This window comes from Balaenoptera ricei, chromosome 2 (genome assembly GCF_028023285.1).
Source record: "Balaenoptera ricei isolate mBalRic1 chromosome 2, mBalRic1.hap2, whole genome shotgun sequence".
NCBI lineage: Eukaryota > Metazoa > Chordata > Mammalia > Artiodactyla > Balaenopteridae > Balaenoptera > Balaenoptera ricei.
In genome coordinates this window covers 186,715,769-186,732,976 of record NC_082640.1, presented here as the reverse complement: position 1 = coordinate 186,732,976, position 17,208 = coordinate 186,715,769, and the positions used below count along the sequence as shown (strand labels likewise).

Below are 17,208 nucleotides of genomic sequence, written 5' to 3'. Positions count from 1 at the left end.
TCCCTGGTGGCCCAGTGGTTAAGGCTCCATGCTCCCAATGCAGGGGACCCAGGTTCGATCCCTGGTCGGGGAACTAGATCCCGCATGCTGCAACTAAAGATCCTTTGTGCCACAACAAAGATCCCACGTGCTACCACTAAGACCCAGCGTAGCCAAATAAATTAATAAATTTTTTTTTTTTTTAAAGACAGAAGGTAGAACGGTGGTTCCAAGGGCTGGGAGGAGGGGAACGAGGAACTATTATTTAATGGAGACAGAGTTTCAGTTTCACAAGATGAGAAAAAGTTCTGGAGGTGGATGGTGGCGTTGGTTGCACAGCAATGTGAGTGTACTTAATGCCACAGAACTGTGCATTTAAAAATGGTTAAAAGAATAAATTTTATGTATTGTATATTTTCCCATAATTAAAAAAAATTTTTAAACATGCTGGGAATGGTGTGTGTTCCCACTGACCAGAAGGAATAAGCCTCATCGTTTGCAAGGTGTGGGGTAGAGGACTTGAGGGCTGCCTCATTGTTGGGGCAACAGAATAAAACAGAATAAATGTTGCACAGCTCCTGCTTAACAAAGCTAAAAGCAATCCTCAAAAGGATCAAACTCTCTGCAGGTAGCTCAACCACATCCTGGGACAAGGCTCACAATGTTTGTAAGATACAAAATTATCCAGCACCCAGTAGCGTTTAAAGCCACAATGCTTGGCAGCCAATCAAAAATTACCAGGCACACAAAGAAACAGAAAACCACAAAATGAGGAGAAAAATCAGTCAATAGAAACAGGCCCAGAGAACCCTCCTACACTGTTGGTGGGAATGTAAATTGGTGCAGCCACTATGGAGAACAGTACGGAGGTTCTTTTAAAAACTAAAAATAGAGTTACCATATGATAGAGCAATCCTACTCCCGGGCATATACCCAGAAAAGATGAAAACTCTAATTTGAAAAAATACATGCACCCCATTGTTCATAGCAGCACTATTCACAATAGGCAAGACATGGGAGCAACCTAAGTGTCTATCAACAGATGACCGGATTAAGAAGATTTGAGATATATCTGTGTATATATATATATCAGAATACTACTCAGCCATAAAAAAGAATGAAACAATGTTGTCTGCAGTAACATGGATGGATCTAGAGATTATCATACTAAGTAAGGTAAGTCAGATGGAAATAGCATATGATATCACTTAAATGTGGAATCTAAAAAAATAATACAAATTAACTTACTTACAAAACAGAAACAGACTCACAGACATAGAAAACAAACTTACAGTTATCAAAGTGGAAAAGGGGGATAAATTAGGAGTTTGGGATCAACAAATACACGCTACTATATATAGAATAGATAAACAACAAGGATTTACTGTATAGCACAGGTAACTATATTCAATATCTTGGGGTTTTTTAATTCTGGTTTTTTGGGGGGTTTTTTTGGCTGCATCAGGTCTTAGTTGCGGCATGTGGGATCTTCGCTGAGGCACGCCTGATCTTTCGTTGCGGCACACAGGCTTCTCTCTAGTTGCGGTGTGTGGGTTTTCTCTTCTCTAGTTGCGGCGTGTGGGTTTTCTCTTCTCTAGTTGTGGCGTGAGGGTTCCAGAGCGCGTGGGCTCTGTAGTTTGCGGCACGCGGGCTCTCTCGTTGAGGCTCACGAGCTCAGTAGTTGTGCGCGGGCTTAGTTGCCCTGTGGCATGTGGGATCTTAGGTCCTTGACCAGGCATTGAACCCGCGTCCCCTGCATTAGAAGGTAGATTCTTTACCACTGGACCGCCAGGGAAGTCCCTCAATATCAATATCCCTATAAAGCAAAAGAATCTGAAAAAGAATAGATAGATAGATAGATAGATAGATAGATGTATGTATACACACACACACATAACTGAATCCCTTTGCTGTACACCTGAAACGAACACAATACTGTAAATCAACTATACTTCAATAAATAAATTAATAAATAACACACACACACACACACACACACACACACACAAAGAAACAGACCCAGAAATGATGCAGATGATAAAATCAGTTCACAAGAACATTAAAACTATTTTTGTAACTATTTCACTAAGTTCAAGAAGATCTAGGAATGCTTAAATACATTAAGCAGAGATGACACTATTAAACAGACCCAATCGAACTTCCATAGATGGAAAATATAATGTCCAGGACGACAATTACACTGATGTAATTAATACCAATTAGACACTGCAGAAGAAGCAATTATTTAGCTAGAAATAGAAACTATCCAAAGTGAAACACAGAGAAAACAAAACTGTAAACAGTGAACAGAGGGACTCCCCTGGTGGTCCAGTGGTTAAGACTCCATGCTCCCAATGCAGGGGGCCCGGGTTCCATCCCTGGTCAGGAAACTAGATCCCCGCATGCCGCAACTAGAGATCCCTAACGCAGCAACGAAGATCCCACGTGCCACAACTAAGACCTGGCACAGCCAAATCAATCAATAAATAAATAAATATTAAAAAAAAAACAAAACAATGAACAGAGCTTCAGGGAGCTTTGGGTCAACCTCAAATGGCCTAACAGACACCATCTTAAGAAGCTAGAAAAGCAGAACAAACAAAACCTAAAGTAAATAGAAGAAGGGAAATAACAGATAAAAGAGTGGAAATCAATTAAATAGAAAACAGAAAAATAATAGAGAACATTAATCAAACTCAAAGTGGGTTCTTTCAGATGATCAATAAAAATGATAAACCTCTAGCCAGGCTGAGAAAACACAAAATCATCAATATTAAGAATGGGAGGGGGGACTTCCCTAGTGGTCCAGTGGTAAAGAATCCACCTTACAATGCAGGGGACACAGGTTCGATCCCTGGTCAGGGAACTAAGATCCCACATGCCGTGGGGCAACTAAGCCCGTGCGCCACAACTACTGAGCTTGTGCACCTCAACAAGAGAGCCCACATGCCACAACTACAGAGCCCATGCGCCCTGGAAACTGCACGCCACAGCTAGAGAGAAGCCTGCATGCCACAACAAAAGATCCCTCATGCCTCAGTGAAGATCCTGGTGCCGCAACTAAGACCTGACACAGCCAAAAATAAATAATAAATTTAAAAATCTTAAAAAAAAAAAATCCTCCCTGAAAACCATCAGGGAGTTGGGGTTTATAAAAAAAAAAAAGAAGGGGAGGGGACTTCCCTGGTGGTCCAGCAGTTAAGACTCCAAGTATACGCCACTGCAGGGGGGCACGGGTTCAATCCCTGGTCAGGGAACTAAGATCCCGTATGCTGGACAGATAAATAAATAAATACAATTTTGAAAAAATAAAAGAATATGAGACGGGACATTGTACAGATTCTACAGATGCCAAACGAATAATAATGGAATATCATGAATAACTTTATACCAATAAATCTGACAACTTAGATTAAATAAACAAATTCCTTGAAAGATACAAACTGATAAAACTCCCCTGAGAAGAAATAGATAAACCAAATAGTCCTATATCCATTAAAGATATTGAATGTGCATTTGAAAACCTTCCAAGAAAGAAAACTTCGGGTCAGGGGTGGGGGGGTGTTGCGGAAGGGAGGAAGTAATTGCAAAGGGCCAGATTAACCCTGTTGGGTGGTGGATCTGCTCCTTACCTTGATAATGGAGATGGTTTCATGGATGTATGCATATGGCAAAAGTCATCAGATTGTACACTTGAAACATACATTGTACATTTTACTATATGTTAATTACACCTCGAGACACTGAAAAAATAAAGACAAGGGTGATCTCCATATACAATGGAATACTACTCAGCCATAAAAAGCAACGAAATTGAGTTATTTGTAGTGAGGTGGATGGACCTAGAGACTGTCATACAGAGTGAAGTAAGTCAGAAAGAGAAAAACAAATACCGTACGCTAACACATATATATGGAATCTAAAAAAAAAAAAAAAGTGGTTCTGAAGAACCTAGGGGCAGGACAGGAATAAAGATGCAGATGTAGAGGATGGACTTGAGGACATGGGGAGGGGGAAGGGTAAGCTGGGACGAAGTGAGAGAGTGGCATGGACATATATACACTAACAAAGGTAAAATAGATAGCTAGTGGGAAGCAGCCACATAGCACAGGAAGATCAGCTCGGTGCTTTGTGACCACCTAGAGGGGTGGGATAGGGAGGGTGGAAGGGAGATGCAAGAGGGAGGAGATATGGGGTTATATGTATATGTATAGCTGATTCACTTTGTTATAAAGCAGAAACTAACACACCATTGTAAAGCAATTATACTCCAACAAAGATGTTAAAAAAAAAAAAAGAATATCTGATTAAAGTCATCAACTATGTGTATTCAATAGTATCCACTGCAATTTCAGAGCTATTTTTTTAGATGAGTTATGATTAAAAAATAAAATAAAATAAGACTTCCAAAAAAAAAAAAAAGAGTGATCCCCAACGACTGGAGGGCTTGAGGAAAGCTCTCTCGGACATGTCCCCTCCCATCTGTGTGCCCTGCAGTCTTTAAGAACCACAGCAGATGCTCAGAGAGCCCATCACAGTGGACACTCACAAAGTCACCGAGGGTGTGGAGGAAGTAGGGAACTGTCATCTGTCCCTCCACCTCTATGACGATTCTCAACCTCAGAGGCACTTGGAGTTAGACTCGCTGTAGCCTGGGGGGAGCCCCCAGCAGGTTGCCCGTGCAGTAGGGACTCAGGCAGGGATGCTGGGGACAGAGGGACTGACAGGCAGTGTTTGTTCTGGGCTCTTGCTCCCCTGGGGATTAGAGGCTTGGGACATCTCCACAAGCCGCAGGTTCGGGGGTCTGTCTACCCTCATTCCTCCAATTCTTTTCTCTTGCTGAGATCTACTACTTAAGACAGTGGTTCCCAGCCTCGGGCCTCGATCAGAATCACCTGGGAACCTGGCCAAGGCGCAGGTTCCCTGCCATCCTTCTCCTCTGAGCCTGGGCCTGGCGATCTTCACCAGCCCTCCCGGTGACAGCCACGTGGCAAAGCTGGAGACCACTCGCTCAGAAGACTGGTTTAGCTACTTTAATAGAGACCAAAATAACAGTGGCTTTAAAAAGACAGAAGGTTAATTTCTCTTGTGGAAAAGACAAGCTGGTAAGTGGTCCCAGGAACCAGGGTGGCGGATCCCCCACACTGGTCCAGGGTGGGGTGACCAGCTGTCCCAGTTTGCCCTGGACAAAGACGGTGCCCAGAACATGAGATTTCTAGTGTTAAAACCTGAAAGTCCCAGGCAAACCTTGATGAGTTGGTCAGCCTCATCCAGGGAGGCTCTGCCATGGCCCAGGGTGGCCCTCTGTCTGCAAGGCCAGGGCGGGCTTAGCACCACAGTGGCCTGGTTCCACCCGGAAAGGGGAAAGAGGAAGTAGAGGCAGGCCAGAGCCCCACACTAGCAGCGCAGGGGGCCAAGTGCCCAGTGGACACGAGGGGCTTCCATTGCTAACGAGAATGGGTACTGGGGCCCTGAGTATCATCTGCCAGAGAGAGGGGAGGTGTCGGGGGGCAGGGGCAGGGGGCAATGTATGTCAGGAGAGACAGGGCTTGTCACAGAAAGCCCCAGGGACCGAGGGGGCGTGGGGTGAGGCCCCACCCCATTGCTACCTGGGGTCTTCCCCCCACCGGCCCTCCCCCACGAGGTATTACCGTCCCTGCGATAAGCTCTAGCTCTGCCCCACATCAGCGCTCTGGGAGTGGCCCTGCAGCGAGCCCCGCGAGATGGGCACTACCAGCCCCGCTGCCAGAGGAAGCAATGGGCTCTCTGAGAGGAGGGAATTGCCACGGTCACTTGCTTATGGGCGGCAAGGCTTGTAACCACGACTGACTCTCAGTCCGTGCCAGGATGGGGGAGGGGGCTGGGTACGGCCGAGGAGGGTCCTCCATCACTTCAGCCCCTAAGCCCTCCAACCTTGCCCCTCCCGGTGACCAGAGCCCAGCCAGGCTGGGCACGGTAGCAGCCAGCCAGGCGCCAGTATGGGGTGAGGCTGGAAGCGGGTGGAGCCGCCTGAAACTGGGGCCCCGGGACCAAGCCGTCTCCCCAGCCCGGCTCCTCAAGGCAGCAGCTCAGAACAGAAGGGGGTGGGGAGGGGCCCAGGGGCCTGGGTCAGGGAGGTGGGAGAAGGTTTCAGGAGGTGTCCCTTCCCCAACTAAGAGAAAGCTGGTTGGGGCTTGGGGCTTGCTGGGAGGCCACGGGGCCAGAGGCAAGGCAGAGGCTGGCAGCCAGGCCAGGTGAGGACCTGGCCACCCCCCTACACAACTGTCCTCATTTCTCTTCCTCTGGGGTTGGATGGAAGAAGAAGAGACCACGACGAGGCCTGGGGGAGAAAGGACAGCCAGCCCCAGGACACGATGATGCTTTAGAACATATGTTTATTTTCATCAGTCTGTAATGTATCTATTCACATCGCACAAAACGATTCCAGACCACAGACTAGGTAACACCCCATGACCCCTCACCTGGACCCCAGCAGGGGAGCCCCTGCCTCTGGGCTGCTGGGGGCACAGCAGGTGGCGCAGGAAGAACGCTGTCGAATGACGCTGCCACTGGCGGTCAGGAGACCGCGTCAGCATCCTCGCTGAGACCCTCCGGGCCCCTCAGAGCACCGCGGACCCGGCCTGGCCCTGCTGTGCTCCCGAGAGGCGGCTGCAGCGGCGTTTACTGAGCAAAAGGGGAAAGTGCTGGCTGGAAGGTGGACCCTCACGCCGGGAACACGACCCCTCCCCCAGGCAGCCAGAGGGCCCACAGCCCGGGCTGGGGCCACATCCTTCTGCGGCCACCTCTCTCCCTCCACACCACGGCTCCTGTCCTCACACCCACCCTGTAGGGGCCTGGCATCCGCCCCTCCCACCCCCCGAACCACCACCACCACCGCACTCACGAGCTGGTGACTGGCCCAAAGCCATCCAGCTGGTCCGCGCGCCTCCGGTGGGCCTCAAACCCAGGCCTGTCCGACCCACCATCCAGGCTGCCCTTCGGCTCCCCTACACCCGGGGCCAAGGAGGCAGGGACCTTCCCTCCCCAGAGGGTGGCGCCAGACCCGCGGGCCAGGCAGGCTCCCGGGCAGGTCGGTCTCATCCTCCGGGAGGGACGCCTCGCCCTGGCGGGAGGTGGGAATGGGGTGACACTTTGCTGAGCCCCTCCCGGGGCCAGCCCCTCCCAGAGATACGCGGGCTCCCGCGGCTCCCACGGGACCTATCGGGCGCGTGCTCCCAGGACGCACTGCAGAGGGGACGCCCTGGCCAAGGCGGTCCGGCCCACCGAGTCCGCGGGCCTGTTCCCCTACCCGGGGCGTGGTCTCCCAACTTCCTCCCAACCCACGTTTCTGTCCCTGGGGGTCCTTCATTCATTCCACACGCTCTCACTGGGCCCCTGCAATCGCCCCGCACGCGCCCTCTGCGAAGCGAAGGCTCCAGCTCTCCCCCAGCGAGCCCACGACCCACTCCCGCCCCGGAGGGCGCGGCCGCCGCGTCACCAGGACCGGGAGGCCGGGGGCTAGGAGAGCGCCTTCACCCCGCGCGGCCACCGCCAGGGCCCGGCTGGGAAGCCGACGGAGTTTCAAGGGGCGGGGGGCTGGGGGGTGTGCTCGGGCTGCAGGAGGACAGCAGTGGCGTCTCCGCTCAGGCAGCGCGCCAGGAGCGTGGGTCCGGCGCGCCCGAACCCCAGCCCTTCCCAGGGCTTCCCAGGGCTTCCCAGCGCTTCCCAGGGCTTCCCAGCGCTTCCCAGCCTTTCCCAGGGCTTCCCAGCGCTTCCCAGCGCTTCCCAGCCTTTCCCAGGGCTTCCCAGCCCTTCCCAGCGCTTCCCAGCGCTCGGCGCCATCACGCCCGGCCGCCTTCCGCTGCGCTCGGCCCCAGGCCCGGCCTCGGGGTCTGCCGGGCGAGGTACGGAGGGCCCGGGCCGGCCTGGGGTGCGCGGCGCAGGGTCCGAGGGCTCCTTCCAGGCGCCCCCGCCCCGGCCCTGCTCCCGGGCCGCGCGTGGGCCGCTCCATTACTGTCGCTGCGTGCAGGCCCGCCGGGTCTAGTGGTCCTAAACATTTCACAATTGCGCTACAGAACTGTTGAACTGTTAAGAACCACTGAACCCAGCGCGCGATCCGCGTCCGCCGCGCTGTGGAGAGAAGAGCCCCGCCGCCCGGGACCCCGGCCGCGCGCCCCGACGCCCGGACACGCAGCGGGAGCGCGGCCGCCGGACCCAGCCCCGCCCGCCCGACCGACCGCGCCCGACGAGCCCCCGCGAGCCCAGCCGTCCCGGCGGCGCGTCCCCTCCGCCCACGGCCCCGCGATGCCCGGCGGTGCGTCCGTGCGGCGGCGGCCAGCGCCTCGGCGCCTTTTAAGCGGGTGGCCGCCCTCCCCCGCCGCCGGAATGCGCCCGCGCCGCGCCGGCCCGACCGGTTTTTCCGGGCGGGGCGGCTCCCGGGCCGGCAGGTCGCGCGGCCGGTCGTCCGCGGCCCGGGTACCTGCTCGGCGCGCCCACGCGGGGGTGGCCCTGACTCACCGGCCTCCCGGCCCCGCCCGGCCCGCCGCCCCCGGCGCCCCTGGGGTCCACGCTCCGAGCCCGGGGACCATACCCGCACCGTCCCGCCAGGGACCCGGGGCGCCCGGGCTCACTGCGGGGAGGTGGGGACGGCGGCCGAGTTGGTGCCCAGGTGAGGACCGGAGCCGGCAGAAGCCCGGGACCCGGGTACCGTCCATGGGTGGCGGGAGGGCCGGCTGGACACGCCCATCCGTGTCCCTTCTCACTTCAAAGGGAACTTCATGGGAGAGGGGAGGAGGGGAACAAATGGAAAGTGAAACTAGAGGGAGGGTGAGGAGGCGCCGGCAGGTTTCTGGTTCTCAGACGCTGTCTCCTCCCAGAGGGTAAGGAAGGCAGCCCGGACCCCTCCTCAGAGCCCACGCTGGAAGCCCCATCCTGCGCCCACACTCCCCACCCTGGGCGGCAGGGGAACCAGGGCACGACATTCCTGTCCGCGTCCCCTCCACGCCCGGCAAGAGCCCTGGGCCGGCACCCCGCAGCCCCATGCGCCCCGGCCTGCCCGCTTTAGTCACCTGGACGTGTTGGGGCAGCAGAGCTGCCCACTGGGGGCTAATGGCGGAGTCCAAGCTTTAGGAAAGAGAAAATTTGGAGGGAGGTGACCCCTAAAGTCCTCGGCCCACACCCTGAGCCACTGGTGCGGCCCAGGGGTGGGTGGGCAGCGGGCGGTGGTCACCATCGTTTGGCTAAGTCCGGGGTGGCCACACAAGGCCGTGCCGCCAGCTGCACCCCAGTGTCCTCTGGGCTCGGGAGCCCAGGCTGGTCCCAGGCCGGATGCAGCCACCGAGTTGTGACGGACCCTCTAGACCTTGTCACACGTGCTGTGTGTGGTTTACCTGCACCACCACCCAGTAAAGTGAGTAGCAAAGGTTTCATCGTTTCCATTTGCAGTTGGGGAAACTGAGGCTCAAAGAGAGGCAGTGACTTCTCAGAGGTCACACGGCGCTCCATGGTGGAGCTGGGACTCTACACCCCACGTCTCTGCTGAGTCCACTGGCCTGAGTGGCAGTGTGTGGGGGCAGGAACTGGGGGGAGGGGGCACAGAGGTGTGTGACCAAGACAGTGAGCTTGGGAGCTCCTGCCCCCCGTCACCGCATGGGCGGAAAGACCCCACCTCTCCTGTCCCCTGTTCTCAGCCCTGGTGCAGCCCAGGCCGGGGCAGACCCCTCCCTCCACACTGCCACTGTCGCCGGCGCCAGAGGGGACTGGTAAGAGTGGAGAGGAAGAGGTGACCAGTACCAGCGCCTGGGCCCCCCACTTGCAGCAGGAGGTATTGAGGTGTGACCTGTAGCTGGGGTGAGGGCGGCCCTAACTGAGAAATCTGATCTTAGGACGGAAGACACCGGGTAAACGTGGATAACGGCCTAAATCAGAGATGTTTCCCAGTGATAACCCTGGGATCCCAGCGACAGGAGATGGGCCGTTGGGAGCCGGAGCGCCACCCCAAGTGAGATCACCGGGTGCGAGCCACGCAGCTCCGGCCCCTCCGAGACCCCGAGGGGCTCCGGGCACCTTGCACGTGTACCCCGCCCTCGCCGAGCCTCGCCTCACTCCCGCGTCTCCCACCAGCCCGGCGACCTCTCCCGGTGGCACTACCTTCAAGAGGTGAGGGGGCCGGTGCAGTGCCAGGCGGGCTGGTAGCCCAGCTCTGCCACGTGCCCGCCTGGGACCCTGAGCACAGGCCTGGGCCTTAGTTTCTTCAGCTGTAAAGTGGGAAGGAAGATGGGCCAGTGCCCATTCGGGGGCATCGCGGGATGGAAGCTAGCGCCTGGCAGGTGACCCTTCAACTTTGTTATCCCCGGGGCTACCCCCCTCGCGCGGCGCTGGGGGCGAGGAGGGCGGCCCTTTACTCCCCTGCTGCGACTTGGCCATTCTCTGAGGAATGGCCCTGGGGAACTTTCCAAACAGATGCCTGAGACTTTCCAGAGCTTTCTGGGACGCCTGCCCAGTCCAGGAGCCGCTCATTGTAGGGCTCTGCATCCCCCAAGTGTGTGGAGGGGCCTGAGAACAGGGGGCCTGGAGGGGAGCTCCCCACATCTGCCCCGCTGGCAGAAGCCTCTCCCCTGCCCTCGATGACCCACTTGGGGGAACGCCAGCGCAGCGAGTGCTCTCCCCCAGGGACACCGGGCTCCAGTGGGCACTTCTCCACTGGCAGGCTTTCTGGGAGGGAGGGCCCATGTGGGGTAACTTGAGGCACCGCAGCTCTCACAATCTGGGCTCCGCGGGGCCTGGGAGACGTGCTGAGTGTGGCGTGGCCGTGAGCACAGGCTCTGCCCCATCCCGTCCCCCGTCCCTCGGAAGCAGAGCCAAAGCGGGTGGCTGTGTCTGGTCAGCTGCTGAGTGCCGGGCGCCACGGAGGACGTGGGGATGGGCACCGGCCGTGGGATGCGGAAGGCGCTCTCCAATTGTCCAGGTACTTGTCCAACGGTCCTGCCGCCCCCTGGCCTTCTGAGGGTCCCGGCCCACCGGCAACTGCAGGGCCTCCGGCTCTGGAGCCCCAGGGCCCCTCTTCCCCGCAGGCCCCCCGCTCACTGGGCTGTCGTCAGGGTATGGGGCCCCACCACACTCGTGTGGTGTCACCTGTTTGTGCAAGGCCCAGGCACACCCGTGTCTGGGCAAGATCTGGAAGGCTGCCAGCCCGGGCCTGGGAACCGGGCTGAGAAGCCTGGGGGTGCGGGCGGAGCCGCCCCCGACCCAGCGCCTCTGGGAGAGGCTGCATGGTGGGTGCAAGGGAGAGCTCTGTGGGGTCACCCTTGCCCTCAGGCTGGGCCCAGTGGCTTCCTGAGCCCCCAGCCCAGGGGCCAGATGGACAGATTGAAGGCAGTCCTTCTGGGGGCAGTTAGAGAGGGGCCAAGGTGGTGGGGGACCTGGAGCGGGGAGGCTCCTCATGGCCAGCAGGGCGGGGGGCGGGGCGGGGGGGAGGGAGGCCTCGGGCCAGCCCAGGCCCAAGGGCATGCCCTTGTCGCCACACGGACTGCTTCCGGTTCAGGCCGTGGGTCCAAACACCTGATTTCAGCTCCAGCGGGGCCTCTGGTAAGGCACTGACACTGGCCTCAGAGAGCCACACCCACCAGGCCTGGGCCTGCCCTGCCCATCCCACACCTGCGCACAGCAGGGCGCTTCCACCCACCCAGGCTCCCCAGGATGGGCCTGGCTCATAAGAGGTAGCAGGTCCGGCGCTACCAGCAGATCAGGGGCTGCAATGAACGGGGCCAAGGGGCCAGCAGACTGCAGAGGCCCCTGTGAAGACCGGATGAGGGAGACTGGGAGGACTAGAGAGATGGTCTCCGCGAGGAGAGTTAAGCAGAAGCAGATGTGGGTGGGGGCTGCCTGGAGGAGGTGACTCCAAGCCTCAGGAGGAGGACTGGGAGGAGAGGAGATGGGGCAGAGGTTGTCTGGGGGAGGGAACAGCCTGAACAGCAGGCAGGGAGGTGGGAAAGTAGGGGAGGGGAACAGCCTGCCCACCCGCCCAGGGGGCCCACACTCACACTCACTCCTGGTGCCTTGGGAAGGATTGGCGGAGCGTCCCTCACCCCCAGGGTGCTGAAGACACCACCCTTTGACCCAGAGCCTGGGGCCTCACACCCCACACACATACCCATGGTCCTGGGACCCAGACAGACCCACTGGAGCCGGGCTTTGGGGATCTAGGGAGGGAATGGCCCTCAGAGAGATTTTATTGCCCCTCTACCCAACAAAGACCTTTAGGCTGCGTCCTGGAAACAGAATGGGAAGCAGCTCCAGCAGCGAGGAGGGGGGCAGGGGAAGGGGGCGCACAGCACAGTCAGAGCCGCGGGGGTGGGTCTGCTGCCATCCTTCCAGCAGGCCTCAACAGGAAGGAATGGCTTACGCTGCAGCAGGACAGCCTCAGGTCAGACACCAGGCAGCACTTCCTGACAATGGGAGGTCTCTAGAGGAGGAGTGGAGGCCCAGGTACTGTATGGGGGCAGGGCAGACAGACAAGCCCGGGCACCTGTCAGCGGGAAGCAGCCTTTCACAGGGGAGGGACCCAAGGACCTGAGCAAACCCAACCAGCCTGGAGAGTCTTCCGGAAGGCCAGCTGATGGGGTGGGGGTAGGAGTCAGCTGGAACCTGGCCCACCCAGCCCAGTGGGTGCTGGTCCTGGTGGGGCGGGGCAGGGCGGGCAGGCCCCCTCCAGGCTCGGGGAGCTTCTTGGCCATGGCTGGGGCCTCCAGTGCCGCGGCAGGGTGCACTATGGGGCGGCCTGACAGGACGGAAGCAGGGGTTCTGGGGTTGGTCCAGAGCCCCAGTTTGCAGCTCCCCACAGAGGGTGCGCCCCACCACAGGAGGGGCTCTGCAGGCCCCACTGAGTTAGACCGGCTCTGTCCCCAGGACACAGTCCCCACCAGGTCCAACCCCACAGGGGGTTGGGGGACTTACTGGGCCCAGGGCCTGGTCACCAACCCCACCCTGAAGGCTCTGCAGAAGGGCCACCACTTCCAGGTTCCCAGCTGCCTCTGCCTGCGGTGGGGGGCGGGGGGGGGCGGTGAGGGAGAACGCGGGAGGGGCTGCCTCAGGGACTCGGACCAGCAACCTGGCCCTGAACCCCGCCTCCCACCTCCAGCGGCCCACCAGGCTGCCCTCCCACCCATGCACCAAGGACCCCATGACTCCTCCGTTGCCCTTGTCCCCACAGGTCTGGGCCCTGGGAGGGAACCTGGGACAGGAAAAGGGACGGCCCTCCCTCCCCTGTGGTTCCCGCATATGAAGTGCATCCACCCGGAGAGCAGGAGTTGGGCATTTGGGAAGGGGGAGCCAATGGAGTTGTCAGGGAGGCCTTCCTGGAGGAGGTGGCCTCAGAGGGCACTAGTGGTACTCACGACATGCAGGGCGCTGCGCCCATCATAGCCCGGCTGCTTCAGGTCGGCCCCCGCCTGCCACCATGCCCGCAGGCCTTCACAGTCTGCCCTGGATGCCAGCCTGGGAGGGGGAGCGGAGAAGGGGGAGCCGTCAGAGAGCGCTGGGCACCTGTCCATCTGCCCACCGGCACTTTTGCAAAGCCAGCCCCAAACAGCTGACCCAGCAGTGCCCGAGCCCTGGGGCAGGAGTGCAGGAGTCGCTGCGGGCCAGCTGACGGCCTGGAGTCTGGTTTCACCCAGCAAGGGTGACTGGGACTCAGGTCAAGGGTGCACACACGAACGCACACGCATGAGGATGCACGCACACGCGTGCACGTGCACACACACCCCACCGGCTGAGTGCCGCCCGCCAGTTTCATATTTCACAAGACAGCTCTCCCTGGCGGGGCCCACAGAGGCAGGAGGAAAGTCTGAGGAGGCGGGGGATGGCCCTGGACCCAGCAGGCCGCATGGGGGGTCCTGGCTAGGAGGGGGCCTGGGCCTGCCTGCCCTAGGGAGGTGGCGGGGGACTCGTAGAGCACCTCCCAGGCCCTCGTGGGGTCGTCCGCATCCTCCCTTTGCTCTCAGACGAGGCCACTCCCCACCCTGGGACCAGGCAGGGAAGGGGTCCAAGCCAGGTGTGCTGGCCAGGGCAGCCGGGCAGGAAGGGCCATCCCCCCAGGGGGCCCTAGGGACTCCCTCTGGGTCAGGAAACAGCAGCAGCAGCCCCCAAAGCGGCGCTGGGTCATTCCTGAGGTGAATCATGCTGATGGCGCCACCACCCGCCCCGCCCCCAGATCTGCCCCCAGGCCTCTCGCGCTGGTTCCCACACACCCTCGCCTCCTGGAAGAGCCGGCCAAGGGACCCCCGCAAATCCAGCCAAGCAGCTCAGGTCGGATGACCCACTCCCGTGGGAGCTGGCTGTCACTTCCCCCCTCTGCCTCTTTCCCCATCTGTCAACGGAGCCATCGAGGCCCACCTGGGGTGCAGCTCTGAACCAAGTCACCCCAGAAGTCCCTTCAGAGCCAAGACCCTCCCCGCCTGGGCCCCGCCACCATCCCACACACCTGAGACCCCCCCGCCCCCCTTAGCCCTGTCGGTGCTGAGAAGTGGCAGGTCAGCCAGCAGGATCCGTCCCCCCAGGGACGCTGCACTCCAGGGAGGGAGGGGCTGAGGCTGGGGCCAGTGGGCTCTCTCCACCCCACTGTGTCTAGGACGGGGGCCTCCAAGGCTGGGGGTGGGGGGATGCTGGCCGGTGGGGACGAGGGGGCCAGAGCTTCAGGTCCTCTTCCTGGAGAGCAGGCAGCACCCGTCCTCACACCACAGCAGCCGCGGTCTGAGACACCGCCCTTGTCACCCAGCCCACGCCTGGGGGCTCTGACTTCCAAGGCGCTTCCAGCCCCCCAGCCTGCCCCCCCCCCGGTCCCCCCTCCTCGAGGCCTCAGACCCGCCCACGGCAGCCCAGGCTGGACACAGGAGGGGCTGGCGGGCGGGGCACATCAGCAGCGCCACGGGGAGGGGCCCAGGGGATGGAGGAAGGAGCGGAGGCCGGCAGCCCTGGGCCTGCCCCCTGCCCAGCCTACCATCACCCCTCCCGGGGCCGCAGCCCCCCCAGGCCTGCTTGGTGGTCACTCAGAGCGGCTGAGGTCAGAGTCCTGCTGGCAGCTGGCAGCCGAGCGCCGACCAGGGCAGGGCAGCTCCTGGGCCTGCGGTGTGTTCCCCACGACGGGGACGAGGACCCGCCGCATGGGGCCACGCTGAGCTCACCCCACGGGGGAGCGCGGCCGCGCGTGAGAGCTGCCGACTGCCCTGCCCCCACCCCGTCCCCCCAACCTCCCCAAACGCAACCCAGGCTCCCCCCAGCCCACACCCAGGCCCCCTTCCAGCCGACCCCTCCACGGCCCTCCTCGAGCCCACACACACGCACACCCTCACCCGCGCCCCCTTGCTGGACTGCTCCCTCCGCTAGGAGCGAAGCCCACCCTCAAGTGCTCCAAGGGCCCAGCTGGTGCACAGTGGGCTCTCCCCGCTCTGAAGCCCGCGTCCTGGGAAGCACAGGTACGCCTGCGACCCTCACCTGCATAGCTCTGTCCCCGAGTCCTCCAGCTCCTGGGGGGACAGGCAGGCCCCAGCTGCCCGCAGCAGCCCAATGACACCCTGATGCCTGCCGTGAGAAAGAGCGTGGTGACCGCCTGGACGCCAGCAGGGCCTTGTCCTGTGCCCAAGACCAGGAACCCACCCTCCCCAGACTAGGGCCACCCCACCTCGGTCCCCAGCACCCAGACCCACGCCCGGGGTGAGGGGGGTCAGTCAGCCCTGGCTGAGTGGCAACCCCGCCCGCAGCCCCCCACCCAGGCCCCGAGGCACTGCTCTGGGCACCTGCGTATGGCCCACCCTGGAGGAGCCTCCCTGCCGAGCTCACACCCGCCAGGGCCGAGTCTGGGAAAACAGAATCCCTTGGGCCGGTAGTCTGCCCTTGGGGATGGGGTGGGCATGAGACACTGACGGAAGAACGTGGGCGTCAGGCTGGCCCGGAGCAGGGCCCAGAGGTCTGTGGGTGTCGAGGCACCTGTTCCGAGCCCAGGGAACAGAGAGCACAGAGCCCCGAGGCTGCCCCCTTCCCCAGTTTGGGGGTGTACCATCAACTGCATGGTCACCCCACTTTTAGGGAGCTGGAGAGGAGAGTGGGGTCCCCCCCAGAGCCCTCCAGGGTGAGGCCAGCCCCTCCAGGGCACAGCAGGGCCCGCTTGGGGGTGAGCCGGGAGACCGGTTCGGGAGGTGCCGTGACAGCCAGCTGGGGACGAGCGGGTGGGACCAGGATGGGGTGAGCTCACCATGCTACCACCCACACCCAAGCATGAGCAGCAGAGTCTCCAGCCAGATCACCGGGCCTGGGCGCCACGGGCACACCCCACGCGCAGCCCTCCCCCTCTGTCCCCCGCCTGTGCTGAGAACCCTTTGATGCTCCCAGGAGGCAGGGAGGGAGGGGCTACCCCACTGCCCACTGCCCCAAGGGTGAGGCGCCCCAGCCCAGGACTGAGCCGAGAGGTCTGGTGGCCTGGGCTCTCCATGAGACTCATGAAACCCCCGGAAATAACCCAGGGTCCTGCAGGCCGAGAGCCCCCTGGGGAGGGCCCGGGGCCTGTGGCAGACGCTAAACCGAGACCAGCTCTGCATTCGGAAACAGCAAGACTACAAGAGATGGAAAGCAAGGGCTGTGATCCCCATGTCCCAGACACACACTCACACCCGCGTTCACCAGTGCGCTCACGCTCACATACACACACACACACACACACTCACACACACTCACACACACATATGTATGTGACGCCCCTCCCGGCTGCCGGGCAGGGCACGGGGAAACAGGTGGGAGAGGGGTCCCGCCCCTGCCCCTAGGTCTTCCCAGAAAGCTCCAGGCCTCGGAGCAACGTGAGCCCCTAGAACACGGGGCCAAGCGGCTACCAGGCCCCACCCGTGCCCATCCGCCGTGACTTCCAACTGTCCGTCAGAGCAGGAGAGACCTGCCCCTCAGAGAGATGCCAGGCGGGCCTGGGAGGGCAAGGAGATGCCTGCCCCAGCAGAGGACACGGGTACAGGTGTTCACCAGCCCCGATGCCTGCTCCTCCGGCCTCGCGCTGGCTGGCTGCCCGCCCGCCAGGCCCAACCCCAGGGGAAGGGGTCAGAGCCTGTGACCCCGGCTCCCGGGTGGTGACCACCAGCTCGTGCGTTTTCCTTCACATCGATCCTCACACAACCCGCCCTGCAAGGTGCCGCTGCCCCAGCCTGCAGTGCACGTCACAGGTGAGCACACAGGGTGACCCCTCCAGGGGGCCCC

General features: G+C 60.3%; 2 protein-coding genes and 1 non-coding gene across 16 annotated transcripts in view; 2 read left to right on the top strand and 1 right to left on the bottom strand.

Annotated features, from left to right (window-relative positions):
• On the top strand, positions 1-73 carry TRNAW-CCA (transfer RNA tryptophan (anticodon CCA)). Its single transcript has one exon. It is a non-coding gene; the product is annotated as a tRNA-Trp (tRNA).
• An 8,396-nt stretch (positions 74-8,469) lies between these two features.
• LOC132360025 (uncharacterized) overlaps positions 8,470-17,208 on the top strand; it is a 9,112-nt gene continuing 373 nt past the window's right edge. Inside the window, exons 1-5 of one of the 12 annotated variants that reach the window (XR_009501036.1) lie at positions 8,470-8,626; positions 9,843-9,958; positions 10,081-10,116; positions 10,816-10,924; positions 14,168-17,174. Coding sequence is in view for 1 of the 12 variants with exons in the window: in XM_059915116.1 (XP_059771099.1) it covers positions 14,900-15,428; positions 16,888-17,174 (816 nt within the window). In the remaining 11 variants the exon portion in view is untranslated. Of the gene's footprint in view, positions 8,627-8,766; positions 8,838-9,284; positions 9,368-9,842; positions 10,925-14,167; positions 17,175-17,208 lie in introns of those variants that run through there. The other 11 variants (XR_009501037.1, XR_009501029.1, XR_009501034.1 and 8 more) reach the window with 11 other exon arrangements.
• ASPG (asparaginase) overlaps positions 12,150-17,208 on the bottom strand; it is a 25,012-nt gene continuing 19,953 nt past the window's right edge. For 2 of the 3 annotated variants that reach the window (XM_059915112.1, XM_059915115.1), the window contains 4 exons: positions 15,448-15,534; positions 13,353-13,452; positions 12,913-12,993; positions 12,150-12,736 (listed from right to left, as the gene is read on the bottom strand). In XM_059915112.1, the coding sequence (XP_059771095.1) occupies positions 12,725-12,736; positions 12,913-12,993; positions 13,353-13,452; positions 15,448-15,534 (280 nt within the window). In that variant the 3' untranslated portion in view covers positions 12,150-12,724. The remainder of the gene's footprint in view (positions 12,737-12,912; positions 12,994-13,352; positions 13,453-15,447; positions 15,535-17,208) is intronic. The other variant, XM_059915113.1, reaches the window with a different exon arrangement.